At 39.1% G+C, this 19,628-nt stretch overlaps 2 protein-coding genes and 1 long non-coding RNA gene across 9 annotated transcripts in view; all 3 read left to right on the plus strand.

Moving 5' to 3' along the window:
- The first annotated feature begins 191 nt into the window (after positions 1-191).
- On the plus strand, positions 192-685 carry LOC129452998 (uncharacterized). The gene is made up of 3 exons (XR_012365963.1): positions 192-291; positions 408-426; positions 565-685. It is a non-coding gene; the product is annotated as an uncharacterized lncRNA (long non-coding RNA).
- A 4,733-nt stretch (positions 686-5,418) lies between these two features.
- LOC129453455 (uncharacterized) overlaps positions 5,419-19,628 on the plus strand; it is a 51,696-nt gene continuing 37,486 nt past the window's right edge. Inside the window, exons 1-9 of one of the 7 annotated variants that reach the window (XM_073862003.1) lie at positions 11,035-11,319; positions 11,529-11,589; positions 11,825-12,175; positions 12,250-12,444; positions 12,529-12,840; positions 14,182-14,406; positions 14,518-14,611; positions 14,685-14,739; positions 14,847-15,131. In XM_073862003.1, the coding sequence (XP_073718104.1) occupies positions 11,296-11,319; positions 11,529-11,589; positions 11,825-12,175; positions 12,250-12,444; positions 12,529-12,840; positions 14,182-14,406; positions 14,518-14,611; positions 14,685-14,739; positions 14,847-14,909 (1,380 nt within the window). In that variant the 5' untranslated portion in view covers positions 11,035-11,295 and the 3' untranslated portion in view covers positions 14,910-15,131. Of the gene's footprint in view, positions 5,730-11,029; positions 11,320-11,528; positions 11,590-11,824; positions 12,176-12,249; positions 12,445-12,528; positions 12,841-14,181; positions 14,407-14,517; positions 14,612-14,684; positions 14,740-14,846; positions 15,132-19,628 lie in introns of those variants that run through there. The other 6 variants (XM_073861999.1, XM_073862004.1, XM_073861998.1 and 3 more) reach the window with 6 other exon arrangements.
- On the plus strand, positions 6,004-7,478 carry LOC141359604 (uncharacterized). Its single transcript, XM_073862324.1, has 5 exons — positions 6,004-6,020; positions 6,092-6,312; positions 6,389-6,583; positions 6,668-6,985; positions 7,227-7,478. Exons 1-5 carry the CDS (start codon positions 6,004-6,006, stop codon positions 7,445-7,447), a joined length of 972 nt encoding a protein of 323 aa, XP_073718425.1. The 3' UTR covers positions 7,448-7,478.

Below are 19,628 nucleotides of genomic sequence, written 5' to 3' on the forward strand. Positions count from 1 at the left end.
CAAGGCCAACCCAATCACCAGACAACAACAAGGGCAGGTAAGTTTAAAAACAATCTTTTATTGATTTATTAAATATTTAAAATGTTCTTGGGAAATGGGGAAGGGAAATTAAAACTAGTATCTGGCTCTGCCCTCCAGGTAGGCCACAGCCAAGAGGGTGACAAGGAGGAAAGGGGGGCAACGGGGGGGTCCAAAGCCCTGTGGGCTGGGATGTGAGACTCAGGCTCCTGCCTGGTCTCTTCTATCCGTGGCGCCCTTCTTCTTCTTCCTGGAGGCAGAAATCAAAGCAGTGTGAGTATTAGAAGTAACGTCCTGTTTGAGCACCTAGCTTAATTCGTGGAGCCTTCTCCCTTGTTCTCGCACAGTTCTGAACATGCCGCTCACTTTTCCTCTATATTCCTCCACAGGAGCGACTGGGACACAAAGGTGCAGTTGTTTCGATTCATATGGCTCTCACCTCTCTGCTGGACACAGCGTACCGTAAGTACAAGTTTCACTCGTTTCCTTCTCGTGTTGTTCACTCTCTCTCTTTCCTTCTCCACAGGTGATGACTAGGACACAAAGGTGCAGTTAATTCGATTCGTATGGCTCTCACCTCTTCTGCTGGACACAGCGTACCGCAAGTACAAGTTTCACTTGTTTCCTTCTCGTGTTGTTCACTCTCTCTCTTTCCTTCTCCACAGGTGATGACTAGGACACAAAGGTGATGACTAGGACACAAAGGTGCAGTTAATTCGATTCGTATGGCTCTCACCTCTTCTGCTGGACACAGCGTACCGTAAGTACAAGTTTCACTCGTTTCCTTCTCGTGTTGTTCACTCTCTCTCTTTCCTTCTCCACAGGTGATGACTAGGACACAAAGGTGCAGTTAATTCGATTCGTATGGCTCTCACCTCTTCTGCTGGACACAACGTACCGTAAGTACAAGTTTCACTCGTTTCTTTCTCGTGTTGTTCACTCTCTCTCTTTCCTTCTCCACAGGTGATGACTAGGACAGTGTGTCCTCCGTATCTGTCGATGAACGGACTCAAAGAGGTTAGTATGTATGACTTCTAGCAAATGTGGCAGGCTTACGTCAATATGTTTGCGATGTGTCTGATGGGACAAGCAGTTCCTACGTGGCGTCGGGGGCGAACCCTCTCGACTGACTCGATGGTTACAGAAGGGCGGACGTCACACCGTCTCACCGGGCCGAGCGCTGCCCTCTTCTCGCTACCGTTAGGCGATCGAACACTGGACAGGGGCGCACCTTTGTAGAGGCCTCGGGACGGTGAAGTTCCTACACCTCTCACTCTGCAACAGCAATTCCTATACAGTTGAACACATCCAAAATGACAGCCCCTGATCGTACTCACACGTCTGCTAGTCCTTCTGTTCTCCACCGCCACTCTCTCCAATTTCACCCAATGTCTAGACGGGGAAAGATCGTTCCGAGGCACCTTACTGTTTCCTTAGGCCTGGAGCACACTCACAACATATGCTGTACTGAAGTATATAAGGGCCGACAGCCTCTTCGTCCTCCCTCGACGACGTGTATGAAGGCGGGGGTTTATCTGACAAGACACACAATAATGCACAGCAATCCACAGCAATATACAGCACCACGTCAAAATAAAGGTTTCCACAGCACAAAGACTCACCCACCACACTCTAGTGAACACAAAGAACACTTGTCTTCCTCCACTTCGCTTAGGTTGGAGCTGGCGATGAAATGTATGGCCTAGTTGGTAGTATCGTCGTTGTGACTGCTTTAGTCTGGTTTCCTTCGGCTCACCCACCGCGCTGTTTTAGGGGTAGGGCCACCCTCCTTCTCCTGGAGGTACCTATCACAAGCAGATAAATAGCAATGCGTTTCCAATATAATCTGAGTACTCACATCGAGGCCCGTCTCAGTTCCGTTTCACTTTGTCTCCGTTTACAATATATTCCTTTCCCGTTTCCCTTTTTGGTCCACGAATATCTTCGCCACCATACGACTCCAGCCTGTGAGAGAGAGAGTTCAGACAACCACCAGCAACACGCCAAACGAGCACAACACAGCGCTTCAACACACACCAAAAGCCTTCCTTCTGTGATTAAACTTGGTCTTAAGTACTGCCCTGTTTAGCGTGTCCTCCAATCACCAACCGCTCTTCATAACTAGGCACAGGTGCATCCAATTCGGCGATTTTCCCGCCCGCGGCGCTTACCGGAAGTCCAGTGTTCGTCTTTTCCGGTCCGGGCGGAAACACTTCCGGGCGGAACCAAACTTCCATAATTTTGGTTCCGCCCCAAAGAAAAAAAAGATCGTCACCTTGTGACATAAACTTCACTTGGATCTTACCTTTTTGTGTGTAAGTCGTGACAGAAGGACTCCATCATGTTTAGATCCAGCGGGATGGGTTTTCATATCCATTCCCCCCACTGAGAAGGAGAGGAGGGAAGAGTCCGTAATCTTAGCGCCCTATGTCTGCATGGACAGACAGTGGGTTGTCTGGCTTAGACATATTGGACGTTGTCTCGTGACCTGGATTATGATGATGCAACATTGAAGGACTTTTTTAATAACTGCCTGGATGACCCTTTACCTCGGTCGGAGGTGAATGGGCTGGAGATCCTGCCGCCACACCCGAGCCTGTTTACAAGATGGCTGGAATTCCTGCACCTGTCCCTAAGATGGCTTCCAGGTTTAATCCTGTTCCTAAAATGGCCATTCCAGAACCCATTCCTCTAGCTAGACCAGGACGAGGTTCTAGGCTGGCAAAAAATAGCAACAAAAGAGACTAAATATGAATAAAAGAAACAATAATTGATTCATCAAACCAATGACTGCTCGTTTGATCAACTCAAAACAACTAAAATCTCATTTTTGACCATCAGTCACAGATTGGCGAATTTATTGTTTAGAAGCTCCAACGCTGAAGAGGAAAAGAACACATCGACTGAGGTGACGAGAGAGTGTCGGAGCGGGTGTGTGTGTTATTTTTCTATTTCTGCTTGCAATGACGAAGCGCTTAGCCCTTGCAATGAAGTAAAGCTTGTTGCTGCATAGAATATGTATAAGTCCCCCTATTTTTGAAAACTACCCAAATAAAGTATGACGGTTGGAGAGCAAAGTGAATGTTTTATGATAGACTGTGATGCAACTAACTCTTTATTTAATCTTAACTATGTGAAGATCAAGGTCGAGTGTTTAAACTAAGGTTTTAAGTTAGCCACACTTGCCCTGTGAATGTGATGGGACGAGATCTCATGTGTAAAATAAATGTTCTTTGTTGATTTTCATGCCGGCTGCAGATATCTACTGCACTTTACATATTTCTGTGGGTAGAGATAAGGGTTTATTATGGTGAATGAGGAATTGGAACTGATAAATTGACAGGAATAAGAATATGTGTGTAGTTCTCGTACAACAAAAAAAACCCAAAAGATGATTTAGGTGTTAAAAGAGCTGTTGCACACAAGCACTCTGCAGATTAGCATGATGTGCATTTATTAGCAGCTAAATGCACACACAGCAAATTGGGCAGGCAACCCAGAAATGCCATTCACACAAACCGTATACGAGAGAAAGCGGATCATGGCTTCTGTGCTACTGCAACAACACACCGACAGATTGCGTCCGGTGGCGTATTTCTCATCAAAACTTGATGCTTAGCTCAGGGTCTACCCCAATGTTTGTGTACTGTGGCTGCAGCAGAAAAAGTGGTACTGGTATCATGCAAATTTGAAGGCTATTCTGATCTAACCTTGTTAGTAGCCCACGCAGTGTTAATGATTTTGCTAAAACTATGAATTTTATTTATCAACAGAACAGCTTGTTAGCTGTGTTATAACGTCACAGTGCTTGAGATGTCGAATATCACTGTTAAAAGCTGCACCACTGTAAACCCGAAAACTCTTCTTGCCTCTCCAGAGGATGAAGAACCAGATTGTTGCGTGAATATACTCAAACAAATATACATGCACAGGCCTGACCTGACTGACTACCCAAAAGACAACATTGATTTGATTTTCTATGTAGATGGGTCCTCACCCAAAGACCCTGAACGTAAAGCCTATTTTACACAGCTCACATGTTTTAGACCCAACAAGGTTATAGACGGTTTCAGCCAGTACCAATATAAATAAGCGGCTTTCATGGTCAACACGTATTTTCCCGTAAAAATCGCTAAGAATAAATAACAACGAAGTCATTTTAAAGTAGTTTATTTATAACAAGCAAAATAAACAACACGTAGATTACCTAGGAAACCAAAACATTTGTTATTTTCAACGAGGTATTTGTTCAAGAGTTCAGTTTAGCAACTAGTCAGACACAAAATAACTAAAACCGCAAGTAAAGTTAGACCATGTGATGATGATGATGAATGCTGTTTCATGTTTAAAAATGTAGGTTTTTTTGGTTCACTAAAGATTTTTCTCCTTGCAGAAGATCTCTACAGCAGATGCGTCATCTATATGATTAAAAATGTGGGCAGAGGAGCGATCACAAGTAAGGCATTGCATCCCATTCTGGAGGGGCCTTCGACCGTGTGATGTTTGATTATATTGATCTCACACCGGTCTAAGGCAAGAAATATCATCTAGTACTGGTAAACATGTTCTCAAATTGAAAAAAAACTAATTGGCAAAACTTTGTAAGGAAACAGGCCTGAAATTGGGTACAGGCATTGGCTACTGTCCTGATGTACATTAGAATGAGAGTAAGAGACAGGACCAAACTATCTTCATACAAGATACTGTTTGCAAGACCCCCACATGGGGGGTGGAAACCAGACCAGACCCCCCAAACTTCTGACCACAGAAAGAGGAAATGAATGTTAAAAAGAGATGGTGGTGTTTGCAGATGTCACATGAATGAAAGGCATCACAAGTAAAATGAGCTAATGTTTCACAGGGAAAGGGCAGAGCTCACATGTAAGATGAAGGGAACATTTCAAAGAGCACATATTTCATTGCAAAAAAAACAGGTTATTTTGTGTATTTGGTATAATACAATGTGTTCATGTGGTTTATGGATAAAAACACATTATTTTCCACATACTGTACATTTTTGTAGTTGTGATTACCTCTGACGTCAGCCGTGACATTCCATATCATGTTTGAAAGATTCAGTTGTCTTACTGTTTAGACTTAATCTTTTGTAAGGCAGTTTTCGTCTGGTTAGCCTAAGAGACATCAAACTGGTTTAGACTGGGTTTATGTTTATCAGATCCTGTATTTTACTTAAAGTGTGTGATGTACGGTTGCATCCTATACGGTACAAAAGTGAGAACTTATCAATGTCACAGATGTACAAACAACTACTGTAACTTTCATGTACGTAACATATGTCATTCAAAATTGATAGTTGATCAGGAAAAGGGATGTAAAGAGGATTTTGTTATATTAAAAAAAACGAAGACCAACAACGAGTGGATAAAAAGTAATGTTGGCTGTTTTTCTTTGCACCAGCTTTAGAGAAAAGGAAGGAAATGACATCATCTGAAAGATCATCTACTTTTTAAAAATTACCCTCACTTTTTTTAACGCAATGCTGCAAAGTTTTTGTTAGAGTACTTTTGTGTAAAGATCTTCATTCTCTGAAGCGGGACTGAGATGTAAACATTATTATTTTTACTGTAGATTTTCTGAGCAAACATCTAAGCAAATATTTGATGTATTATTTGTGTCAGATATACACAATAGTAAAAGCATGGACTTAAACTCTGCATTCATATCACTGATCCTACTGATAAACATTCAAGGTAAGACATTGTTTTAATAGTGCTTATTTGTTTTAAAATGAATAAGAATTAATAAGTAAAAGCCGGTTAATGTAAAGCCATATTAATTGAAATGTAAGTGTGAGTGTTTATGTATTTGATCCTGTATATAAAGAGCACCGGCTTTGTTTTGAGCATGCTTGGATCATTAACAAAATCACTCATCTTGAAGGTGAAAAGATGTTGTGGTCTTATTGAAGTTTATTTTTTCTAGGTTTTCTAACCTCAACATACAAATTACCAGTTAAGGGTAAATATGAAAACATTTGTGCTGTGAGAGGGGAATATGTGACACTGAAGTGCTCTTACTCAAACATCAACATCAAAATTGGGTTCTGGTTCAGCCAGAAACAAAGAACAAACTGGAGAAACAAAGATGAATCTGAAGATTTAAATTTAGATTCAGATTACTCAGGACGAGTGAAACAGCAGATCAGATACTACTACTCAGAGCTCATAATAGATGATGTGAGAGAGAGAGACAGTGGAGAATATCAGCTCATGTTCATTATGAAGGATGGAGTTAAACATCTCAGCTCAGTCACAGTCAATCTAACAGTCACAGGTACATTTACATTCTCATCAGTCCAGTTCAGATTATCTTCATTTGTAAATGTTTTTCTGTGTTTTTCTATATTCAGTCCTGCAGGTGAGGAAACACCAGAACAAACTTACCTGTGATACCTCCTGCACTTTAACCTCAAAACCTAAGAACATCTACTGGAGAGAAAATGGACAATATATAGCAGGAAAGGAATCTAAAGAGATTTCTTTGTCATCTGCTGCCTACTCCTGTTTTATCAGTCCAGACCTTAAAATCTCCTCTGACCCTTTGTGTAAGTGTGACATTTACTTACATATGAACACACATTTCTATTACATTAGTGTTTTATAAACATGTACATATGTGACTCTTTCAGGTCTTTCTAACAGTAGCTGTTGGGGTGTGACTTACACCTCTACAAGAGTTTGTGCTTTAGTGGGATCAACAGTAGATATTCACTCTTCATACTCACATCCCACTGGATATACAGTAGAGAAAACATACTGGCATTTAACAAACAATAAAAATGTGGATCTACGTGATGTTCATCAGTTTGCTGGTCGTGTGGAGTATGTTGGAAACACACTTAGTATCAAAGATGTCAACACGAGTGACTCTGGTGAATATCAATTTAGGATCAAGACTAACACAAACTCTTACTCTGGTTTACCTGGAGTCATTCTCACTGTTACAGGTAACTTAAGTTATAATGACACACAGAAAACCAAGCCTGAATCTATACTGTTGCCATTTGATATAGATTCAAAATACTGGGGTTGGGGGTCATAATGCATTAATATTTATTATTTATTATACTGAGTATAACCAAGTGCTTGTTGATTCAGACTCTGCTACAGTACAAAGTGGTTGTCACCCAGAAAAAAAATATTGTAGTATTGTTTACATCAGTAGACTAATAGACTTGTGTTGATCAGATACACAGGTGATAAGCAGTCCAGTCACTGTGTCAGAGAGAGGGAAAGTGATATTGAGTTGTTCGACCAAATGCACTTTGGATAACAACATTACATACTCGTGGTACAAGAACGGGCATCGAGTAACAGATGGAGTCAAACTATATAACAAACTGTACCTGGACTCAGTTAACAGTGAGGAGATACAAGAGTATTCATGTGCTAAAGGAGGTAATACATGATACACACGTGTCTTTGTTATGACACTCACTCTGAAAAATATAAAATCTGAGGTGAATCTTCCTTTTTTTTTTTTAAATACACAGAAGTTCCAGAGACGAGCACGGCAACAAAAATCCCCATAGTAGTACTGTTTGTGTTACTGATTCTTGCAGTCATAGTGATTCTGTGTTATAGGTAATGTTCAAATGTTATTCATTATACTGTATATTTCACATTATGTTGATCAATGATTTTTTCTCGCAGTCAACCCTTAGATTTACATGACTGTTTTATACTGTGTTCCTGTAGCTCAATTGGTAAAGCATTGCATTAGCAGAGCAAAGGTCTTGTAACAGTTATCCTCGGTTGTCTTCGTTTGCCCTCGTGTTTTATTGTTTGCACCTGTTGTTTGTTATCATTGTTGTCATTAGTGTCTTCACTTGTGTTTCATTGTGTATTTAAACCACTGCTTTAGTTCAGTCCTTGTCGGTTGTCATTAATGTTACCCTGTGTTTGCTGTGTACTCACATTCATCATTAAAGTTTTGTGTTATTTTGTATCCTCTCGTCGTCCTCCTCTTTATGTTGAAAGGTGAAACAGGACAGAACAACCGACCAACAGTTTAAGCGTCGTGTTTCAGTTCACTCGTCTCACCTTATGGATTTCCCTGCTGTTTGTCTTCTGTGCCTGAAACAAGGAGATCGCTCCCTCAAGGAACACCTAGAAGAATTTCTTATGTTGGTTCCTGACACCCCCTTCTCAGACTACTGCCCATACACCTTTCTCCGTTGTGGGCGCAACACCGCCACACGTGCACAGTTGTCCGGAGAGGGTCCTCGAGGGAGCTTTGCCGCATTCATGGGGTGGGTGCTGGTATCCTCCCACGACCTTCGAGCCAGAGCTAATCGCTGCTGTGCCCAGCGTCGCCCCAGAGCTGCAATCTCCTGAACTGTCTGATCAAGTGCGTGAGCCGGTTACACTGTGTGTCACTGTGGGAGTCTTGGTGGAGTTTGAGAGCTACGAGGAAAGCCCCGTCCACACTCTCGCTGCTGAGGGTGAGCCGCTGTTGACATCTGGACATTTTGATTGTTTATGACTTTTGTTGTGTGCAGTCCACGCTGGTCCCGTCCAGCTGTCCTTCGCCCTTGCTGGTCCCGCACAGCTGCCCTTTGCCCTCGTTGGTCCTGTCCAGCTACCTTTTATCCTCGCTGGTCCCGCCCTGCTGCCCTTCATTCTCGCTGGTCTCGCCCAGCTGCCCTTCATCCTCATTGGTCCCACCCAGCTGTTCTTCATCCTTATTGGTCCTGCCCAGCTGTTCTTCGTCTCCATTGGTCCCATCCAGCCCCCCTTTCCCTCCTCCTCTCTCATCAAGTCCGAGACCCTGACTCCGCCTCAGTTCTCCGACCCATCAGCTACACCTTGGGTTAAGTGTCCTTCACCTGCACCGTGGCCCTTCCCCCTACCAGCTCCACTATTCTTCCTTATTCCTCCGGCTCCACCTTGGTCGGTCATCATCCCGTCCTCCCCTCTGAACTTCACTCCTCCAAATATGCCTTGTCACTCCGTCCTGCGGGCTCTGTTGGGCTCTGCCCTCCCTCCGCCTCCGCCTTGGTATTCAGGCGCTCTGGCTCCACTGCTGGCTTCCGGATTCCCACCTCCGCCTCAGTCGCCAAACCCATCAGCTCTGCCCTGGCCCTCCGGCACCTCAGCTTCCCCCGGGCTCTCTGTCTGCTTGGCTCCTCCCTGGTCACTCACTAGATGGCTGTCTTCACCGTCACTCTTCTCTAGTGTGTCACCTGTGTTCCATTGTGTATTTAAACCCCTGCTTTAGTTCAGTCCTTGTCGGTTTTCGTTAATGTTACCCTGTGTTTGCTGTGTACTCACCTTTATCATTGAAGTTTTGTGTTATTTTGTATCCTCTCGTCGTCGTCCTCTTTATGTTGAAAGGTGAAATGTGACAGGTCTTGGGTTTATTTCCCACATACTGATAAAATAAAATGTAGATTTATTGCCTTGGATAGAAACATCAGCCAGATGTGTTCATGTAAATGAAACTTACAATTTACTTATATTTTCTTCTGATATATATGAACCATTTAAATCAGTTTCTTAAGGAGAAGGAGAAAGTATATATCATCTCAAAAATGTGATGACGCAAAACCGGCTGCACAGGTGAGAACAATTAACAACAAATATTGAGTCTGATTTATGTGCTTGTTTGTTGTTCTCAGTCACTTTTAATCCTATTTTAATTTCTGAATTTAGCCTCAACCCGACTCATCTACATTGGATAACTCCACACCCCTGTATGCAGAAGCTGACGTTACCCACCAGACACACTCAGAGGAGCAGGACCTTCATTATTCAAGTGTTAACTTTAAGAAGTCTAACAAGAACGCACCTACTATTATATATACATCAAATGAAAACGTTTGTTACGCCACTGTGAGGTCAAAATAACCCTTAAATACTCTTGCTGTCCACCATATTGTAACAAACATGTCTTCATGTCAAGGCCTGTGTGTTTGGATAGTTTTAGTAAACAGTGACAATTTAATGATGAAAGAGCTTGTTAGACCCTAGCAACAGTAAACCAAGAGGTCAAGTGAATGTTCAGTTTCAGAACATTTCCAAGATTAACTTGTTTAAAGCGACTTTGAACGGACAATTCCATTTTTTATTAGTTACTGCTACTGCATCATGTTTTTCCAATATTTTGTTAATGTAAATAATACATCTGTAATGTAATGTTTAAAACAGTTTCTTAAGGAGGAGGAGAAAGTGTATATCATCTCAAAAATGTAATGACGCAAAACCGGCTGCACAGGTGAGAACAAGTGTTCTGTCATTTAAATCTTTTTAAAATGTTCGGTTTTTGGGTCAAATATGGACAAACCCAAATTTTGGGTCATTCTAACCCAGAAGCCGAGTTGTTAAAAACCCATAGTTGGGTAACAACAACCTTGCATATGGCGATAACCCAACAGTTGGGTTCGTTCATATTTGACCAAACTATGGGTTGAAACAATGGAGCATTTTTTTTTTAGAGTTTACTAACACAAGTTTTGAAAAGTGTGATTATTTTTTACTATAAACAGAAAGAAAGGGGAACTGAAAAAATATTGTGAACTTTCCAGTTAAAGAAGCTTGTGGCCTTCATGTATTCTTTTAATAGCATGTTGTTTTATTTTAACATGATTTTTGTTTTTATTTGTACATGGTTTTATAAAGATTATATATGTTTCTTTTTCTCAGCGCAATGATTTATCTTTGTAAGTTTAAGTAATAAAGTAATGGGATATTTTAAACCATAATGGGGCTTTGAAGTATGTACTGAAACAACGTAATCTGTCATGTAAACGTACTGTTATTATGTGATGATTTTGTATGAACTTGTGCAATGTGAATTCTACAAAAATGTAACATTATTAACAGGCGTGTGTGTGTATGTATGTGTGTGGGTGGGAGGGGGGGGGTGCCGGATGTTGGGTGTTGCACCAGCTTTAGAGGAAAAAAAGAAAGGAAATTACATCATCTGATAGATCACCAACTTTTAAAAAGTGACCGTCACTTTTGTTACAAAGTGTTGCAACGTTTTTGTTAGAGAAATGTAAGCTTATGTGCAAGTTCTTCTAGGGAAACTTTAATTCCACGTCATTAATTTCTCAAGACCTATCCAATCACCTCTGATACTCAGAGTATTTAAGTCCTTTGCTCACCTGTCTCTGCTTTTACAGATACTGACGCAGCATTGACAACCCACCCTCCCTACCACCACCATCAGGTCGGCTTTGTCCATACACCGGGGGATAGGCTCTTCTAGCCTTCATCTTCAGGCAGGAACCGCATGAATCTGTGATCTGCTTGGATGATTACCAGTTTTGGTTTACTGGTGAGGCAACGAACAGAACAGGGATGTAAAGGAGATTTTGCTATACTTTTGTGTAGAGATCTCCATCCTCTGCAGGGGGACTGAGATGTTAACATTATTTTGAACTGTGTTCACAAATTTGATTCAAATTTTTTTGATACGCTGGTGACAATACTATTGATTTTCTGAGCAAACATTCAAGCAAATACTTGATGTTTTATTTATGTCAGATTTTACAGAAAAGCATGGGCTTTAACTCTGCATTCATATCACTAATCCTACTGTCTCAAGGTAAGACAATTATTGCTTTAATAGTGTTTATTTGTTTTAAAATTAATAAGAATTAATAAGTAAAAAACTGCTAATGTAAAGCCATATTAGTTTAAAATGTAAGTGTGGTGGGCGTACTAATGTATTTCATCCTGTAAAGACCACCTGCTTCCTTATGAACATACTTTGATACTTAACAAAATGACTCATCTTGAAAGTGAAAAGATGTTGTGGTTTTAATAAAGATTTTTTCTAGGCTTTCTAACATCAACATACAGCTTACAAGTTAAGTGTGAATATGAGAATATTTGTGCAGTGAGGGAGACCAGCGTGATACTGAAGTGTAATTACTCAGACATCAACATCAAAACTGGATTCTGGTTCAGTCAGAAACAGAGAACAAACTGGAGAAACAAAGATGAACCTGAAGATTTGACTTTAGATTCAGATTACTCAGGACGAGTGAAACAGCAAATCACAAACACTGAATCAGAGCTCACAATATCAGATCTGCGAGAGAGAGACAGTGGAGAATATCAGCTCATGTTCATTATGAAGGATGGAGTTAAACATCTCAGCTCAGTCACAGTCAATCTAACAGTAACAGGTACATTTACATTCTCAACAGTCCAGTTCAGATTATCTTCATTTGTAAATGTTTTTTGTGTTATCTTTATTCAGTCCTGCAGGCGAAGATAGACCATAATAAACTTACCTGTGATACTTCCTGCCCTTTAACCTTTAAACCTCAGCATATCTACTGGAAAAAAGATGGACGATATATAAAGGAAAGTGAATCTAAAGCGTTTTCTTTGTCATCTGCTGCCTACTCCTGTTTTCTACGTCCAGACTCTAAAATCTCTTCTGACTCTTTGTGTAAGTGTGACATTTACTTACATATGAACAAACATTTCTATTACATTAGTGTTTTATTAAGATGTACATATGTGACTCTTTCAGGTCTTTCTAACAGTAGCTGTTGGGGTGTGACTTACACCTCTACAAGAGTTTGTGCTTTAGTAGGATCAACAGTAGATATTCACTCTTCATACTCACATCCCACTGGAGTTACAGTAAAGGAAACATACTGGTATTCAAGAAACTTTCAGGATCTGCGTGAGGATCATCAGTTTGCTGGTCGTGTGGAGTATATAAACAACACACTGAGAATCAAAGACATCAACACGAGTGACTCTGGTGAATATCGATTCAGGATCATCACTAACACAAACTCTTACTCTAAATCACCTGGAGTCATTCTCACTGTTACAGGTAACTGCTCATAATGAAAACTACATATTGTTGCTGCCCGATGAAACTCACGTATGTCCAAAATGGTTACTTTTCAGGAAGTGAAAAAAACACTGTATTTCAAAAGCAGTTAAATGAAGTGTTGTCATACTTGGTACGGCATCTTTACATGTAACCGTATTCTTGCCAGTGTAATGATATAATCCACATTTGACCAAAATTTAGTTTAAATGGACATACGTGCATATTTTACAGTAACGGTGGTCGATACGCGTTCTTCTGATCATTAATTAGAATGGCCAAGTTGCGTTTCATATTGACAGATGAATACGCTCAGTTTATTAAAAAGTCTACGTCTTAGTTTATTAAATACGCGTAGTTTATTTAATATTAATTATAAATTTATTAAATGTCTCTTGCAAACTATGAAGGGACAATGAATCAATACACTGACATGGTAATGCTAGACAGATACTTTGTTTGCACAGTCCTACCGTAATTTTGTCACTCCTAGACGTACGTCTGGCATCAGGGGGGAAATGTTTAACTCAATGAAGGAAAATCATTGTCTCACCAGGCTATGTTTATTCGGCTATCCAGTGCTGAGCTTTGATGAAACTTCACGAGACCGGAGAGATGCTTCCACAGGGCGGGATTGATAGCTTTGACACCAAATGTATATACGTGAAAATCAGATGACATGATTTCACAACTTTTCATCGACCATTAAGATATGTGAAGCATACTGTATACAGAAATTTAGTCTTTCACCGCCAGCGTTTTTTAAAAAGAGGCCAGCCAGCGCCAGTGTTTTTCATGATTTTCACGGGGGTTTGGTGCCTTTCAGAAAATGTTCTTCTTTAAATATATAAACGTACAATATACCAAATGAAAGAACATCTTCAGTAGTTCTTTTGTAATCAGCTTTTGAATATGGGTAGATTTCTGCAAAAAGAGCACATTTTGAGCAAAAAACTGAGATAATTCAATTTTTGTGACGGACTTTTCATAGAGATCCAATTCAGAGCGATCTTTAAGACATACACGGACATGCAGCCGCTTGCCATAGGGCAATACTTCCGGGTTTAAAAAGTTGCGGAAGGGCGCCACCTGGTGGATAATAGCAGTATTGCAGAAAGCCGGAAATACTCGTCATTGGCGTTTTCTCTTGATTGACGAGATATCTCATCCATGGCGGCGAAAGAGTTAATCTGGACATTCAGTCCGTCGAAAAATCGGCAAAATGGACATACGTGGTTTTCATCGGACAGCGACGATATGGAAAACCAAAGCTGAAGATAGCATGTTATCACTGATTGGAGTCAAAATACTGAAATTGACAAATTGATTTATTTTTTTTAGATACACAGGTGATAAGCAGTCCAGACACTGTGTCAGAGAGAGGGAACCTGATATTGAGTTGTTCAACCAAATGCACTCTGGATAACAACATTACATACTCGTGGTACAAGAGCGGGCGTCTGGTAACAGATGGAGTCAAACTATATAACAAACTGTACCTGGACTCAGTTAGCAGTGAGGAAATACAAGAGTATTCATGTGCTATTGCTTTGGTAAAAACTCAAGGTGACCATGCGTTAAAACCTTTTGTGATGAATTTACATACTATTGAGTCTTTAATGATCAGATTATTCATGAGTGTCAATAAAGTTGTGTCTCGTATGTTTTCGTATTTAGTTGAATCAGTGGAAATCTCTGCGTCTGAACATTTTTACATCTTTCTGATTGTGTTTGTGGTTCAAATATTCATTATAGCAGCCATCTGGGTGTGGTGAGTAAAATAATGATTTTAATATACAGTACTGGAATAATTTAGCATTACATTTTGAAATATGGTCCCACAGGTTTTGCCTGAAAAAATCTCGTCTGAAAAAACAAATGAACGACAAAAATGAAGAGGTGAGAATTTTAACTTACATCTTTAATGTAATTTCAAAGCTAAAATGACTTTATAATCAAATGTTATCTATTTTTTATTTCTCATTATATTTATCTATCTCTTATAGACTCCAACATCTATTATGTTTTCATGCACATCTGCTGTCCCTCCAACAGAACTGGTGATGTGAACTGAACGATACAGTGATATAATAATAAATGCTCAGTTTCTGTAATCTGCATACAATAATATTGTGTTAAAATCTTCTGTGCAATAAAATTCTTCATTAAGTTTTCTTTGTATAGTCTACTACACATTTAAATTATAAACTCTTAACCGCAGCACAGCTCTTGTGTTTCAGTAAACTCATAAATATTTACAGTATTCCAGAAATATTTATTTCACATAATGTAATAAAGTTTGTAATAGAGTTTTGTTTTTTAATATGTACTTCCTAAATCACATTTTTGTGTAGAAACTGGATGCTCAGTTTATTAAGTGAACAAAACAACATATTAGATATCAAATGCTTTCCATCTGGATGTAAGTTCCTGCTCTAAAGTATAAATTATTATTTTTAAAAGGTTACAAAAGTAATGTTTTATTTTGTGGTGTACTGTAAATCAGTTTAAATAATAAATGTATAAAATAAAGTTTTGATGAGCTCACTTGCAAAAGCTTAATGTTACCTCAGTCAAAAATAAAATGATATTTACCGAAAGCTTTTGTATATATATATATATATATATATATATATATATATATATATATATATATATATATATATATATATATATATATATATATATATATATATATATATATATGATTTGATTTGATTTAATGGTTTATTTAAAAGGGGACAGCGCAATTTCATAAAACACATGTACAGACATGGTTAAAAAAGCCAGAATTAGCCAAAAGGCTATTTTTCATCTGTAGTCCCCTGGCCAAGATGTAAAAAAGGCATTAAAATACAAACAAGAAAATACATTACAAATATATGGGAAATTGACTAACTACAATTTAAATTACACTATAAAATAACATAAGGTACACTGTACCTATTACAGTAGTAAGACACACGTAATACACATTTTTCAAAAAAACTATAGTATTTCAAATATGTAGTACATCTCAATGGGCTCGGCTATTAATGATGACAGACATAATTGTTAATAAGCCACATTTTCAGTTGTTTTGTAAAAGCCTTATAAGTGTTGAGCTGTCTAACCTCCTCAGGTATAAAATTCCATTCAGTGGCACCCCTCACTGACCAGGCCGAGCGACTGAAAACGCTCCTGCGCAGAGGGATGACACAGTCACCTCTGGCAGAGCCTCGAGTAACGCGCTCAGATCTGTTTCTTTGGCTGACGAACTCAGCCAGAGGAGCTGGAGCCAAATCATGTGTCACTTTATATATAAGATTTAGATTTAAAAACTTATGAAGACTGTCCCAGTTTAAAAGGCTATATTTTTCTAAAATTGCACAGTGATGATAGTGCCTTGGTTATTTATCCATAATTTTAATGGCTTGTTTGTATAATGATTCCAATGGTCTTTTACGCTCTGACTTGCTTGAGACCAACTTGTAAAGCAATAATTAAAATGGCTGAAAATCATTGAATGTAAAAAAATTTGTGCAGCTTCAGTTGACATATCATTTCGAATTGAGTGGAAATTGGCAAGATTAAACTTGATTATTTTACATAATTTTTCAATATGGGCTTTAAATGAAAGAGTTGAATCTATTATTAAGCCAAGATATTTATAGTTATTTACGATTTGTAATTTTTCTCCATTAACTATTATGTCAGGATTAAATGAAGCTCTATTAGTTTTGCTGAAGAACATACCTACAGTTTTTGAAATATTTAACTGCAGGCAATTCTCATGCAGCCAAGATGTAACACAAGTCATTGCTTTTGTGAGTTTATCTGCAACAATGTCTTTAGACCGACCATGAACAAATAGAACGGTATCGTCTGCATACATTAAACATTCTACTTCAGAACAAACATTAGGCAAGTCATTGATATAAAGGCTAAATAAAAGGGGCCCTAATATTGAGCCTTGAGGAACCCCAGTAGTTAGCCTAAGCGACTCAGAATTACAGTTGTTAATTAGTACAGATTGTGTACGATCATGCAAATAAGATTCAAACCAACTTATAGTGTCACAAGAAAATTTAAACAGTGGAAGCTTGTTAAGTAGAACTGAGTGGTTCACTGTATCAAAAGCTTTCTCGAGATCCAAGAATACCGCCCCTACTACTCCCCCCTTGTCAAGAGAAAATTTTATTTTCTCAATAAAAAGGCACGCCGCCGTTTCAGTAGAATGTTTAGATCTAAAACCAAACTGCATGGTGTGAAAAGAGGGGGAGCTACTGTTTAAATACTTGACAATCTGCTCAGCCACCCATTTTTCTGCAATTTTAGAAATGGCCGGCAGAATACTTATTGGTCGATAGTTATTCATGGAGGTAGACAATCCAGACTTAAAAACTGGCGTAACAATAGCAGATTTCCAGGCCTTTGGAAAGTGACCACTGGAAATAGATAGATTAATAATAGAAGCAATGGGAGTAGCCAGACCAGATCCTAAATCTTTAAGCATGTTCCTATCCATACCAAATACATCCCTGGCCTTAGATGGTTTTAGTGTTTTAATTATATCAATGACTTTAGTCTCAGTGATGTTTGCTATGGAGAAAGACTGTGTTGCAGACACTAAGTGTTCTTTTTTTTTGTTTATTATAAAATTCTTAGAAATTTCTGCCACCGATTTAATAAAATAGTTGTTAAAAGCATCAGCTAATACCTTGGGTTCTACCAAAATGTCTCCATTTAATTCAATTTGTATTTGTTTTGTCTTACTTTTATGGGACTCACCTGTCAATTTTTTTATATAATGCCAGGTCATTTTAGAATTCCCACGTGCACTATTCAAAGCAGTTATAAAGAAGTCAGCTTTAGATCTCCTTATTTCTCTCACTACTCTATTTCTTAAAGAGATAAAATGATGCCTACTATATCCTGATTTTACAGCCAACTTCAAAGAATGATCTCGTTCTTTCATCAATTTTAGAACAGATTCATTTAGCCATGGAAGGACATTTTTTTAGCTCTTAATCTAATTTTCCGTGTAAATTGATAAACAATTTGCTGTATTTTATTAGAAAAAAGAAAACAATCCTTTTCCAAGTTTATGCCAGAGAGTAGTTCATCCCAATTTACATCATCAATTGAATCTATGAAATTTTGTTGTTCCTGTTTTGGTATCCTAAAGGATTCTGTGGCTGGCAAAGGTTTAAAACGCTTTTTATTTAATTTTCTTGTGACCATTATGAGATTGTGATCAGACAATTCAGTAAGCATATTATATGATTTCAAAATTCTTTCTGGCCTGTTTGTAAAAGCTAAATCAATTTGAGTGCTCGTAGAATTTGTAATTCTCGTAGCACCATTAATCACCTGAGACTTATCCATTTTATCCATTACCTTTTTCAAGTTTTTCCTGATTTGCTTGACTTCCCAATTAACATTCAGGTCACCTAACATTATAAGTTCTTTTGCAGGATTAAGTTGGTTTAATAAACTATCCTGCTTTTCATAAAAATCTGCATTAGATGAAGGAGGTCTATAAATAACCACAAGAATAAAAGACATTTGCGGTGACAAAGTTACATTTAGACCAATAAATTCCAAATCATTCTCATCTGTGACATAAATTTCACTACAGTTAAAAGTGTCCTTAGCATAAATCATAACCCCCCCTCCCTTGGAACCCTGTCTGTCCTTACGAAACATTTTATAACCAGGTATAGATATAATTGCAGAGGGTGAAGTTTCTTTAAGCCATGTCTCAGAAAGGCATAAGAAGTCAATATTAGAATCAATAAGTAGGTGGCGGACTTGATCACTTTTTAACGTAATACTTCATATATTCAAATGTGCACACAGAATGCCTTTCGGTTTAAATCTTGAGTCCCAAATTAATTTGGAATTATTAACTGTCTGAAATACTCCAAGTTTCCGGTGTTTTATTATCGCTGGATTTGGCAGTTTCCTGTTTCCATTGTTGACGTTAATCGCAGTTAACTCCCCAACTTCTGCACTCTCACCCGTTACACGGCTCCCAACCGAAAGAAAAGATGGAACCTGAACCTTACTTGCCAATGCAGATAGTGTCTGACAGCCGCTGGTAGAGACCAGCGAGCCAGCCGCTCCGGCAAGATCCGTGTCAACTTGTGGACTCCGGTAAAACGACGCTCCGTGGCCAACCCGGAGTCCGCCCTCGTCCAAACACCCAGCCGACGGGGGCATCCCATACGACGGAGGGGCCAGCACATCAAAGCCGGTAAATCCGCCACCGCCAATCCCCAACGGATCCGCCCAGCCGGCGACAACATCCATTTCAAACACCGATCCCTGCAGGTTTCTCTGAATACTCCCACAATAGTTAGATGTGATGATATGGTGGTTATCTGATGTTGAACCATTTATCGGACCGGGGCATTGGTGGATGTCCCCGGACAACAAAAGGCAGATGGTGATTATTAGTGCGAGGCTCCGTTGCGTCTTGAGTGCCAATTTATTATACTTTCTGGCTTCGCTATACACATGTGAATGAATTAAGGTAGCAGCCAGGACGTGCTTTCCAAATCCAAGATGTTTAGTGAATTTGATTATCACAAAGTCCACTGATATAGGTTTAGTTATGTTGTTAAAATAAGAGTCATTCAGAATTTGACTAGTTTCTGTATAAAAAAAGGTGTTTGTAAGCAGTACACAAGCAAAGAGTGCTCCAGCTATCCCTGCCACACCCGGCCCGGCCATCTTGGCTTCTCTTCTAGGTCTTCTAGGTCATATGTTTATACAACTGTTTTTTCTGGTTCCTGAATATCACA

This window comes from Misgurnus anguillicaudatus, chromosome 23, assembly GCF_027580225.2.
Source record: "Misgurnus anguillicaudatus chromosome 23, ASM2758022v2, whole genome shotgun sequence".
Taxonomy (NCBI): Eukaryota; Metazoa; Chordata; class Actinopteri; order Cypriniformes; family Cobitidae; genus Misgurnus; species Misgurnus anguillicaudatus.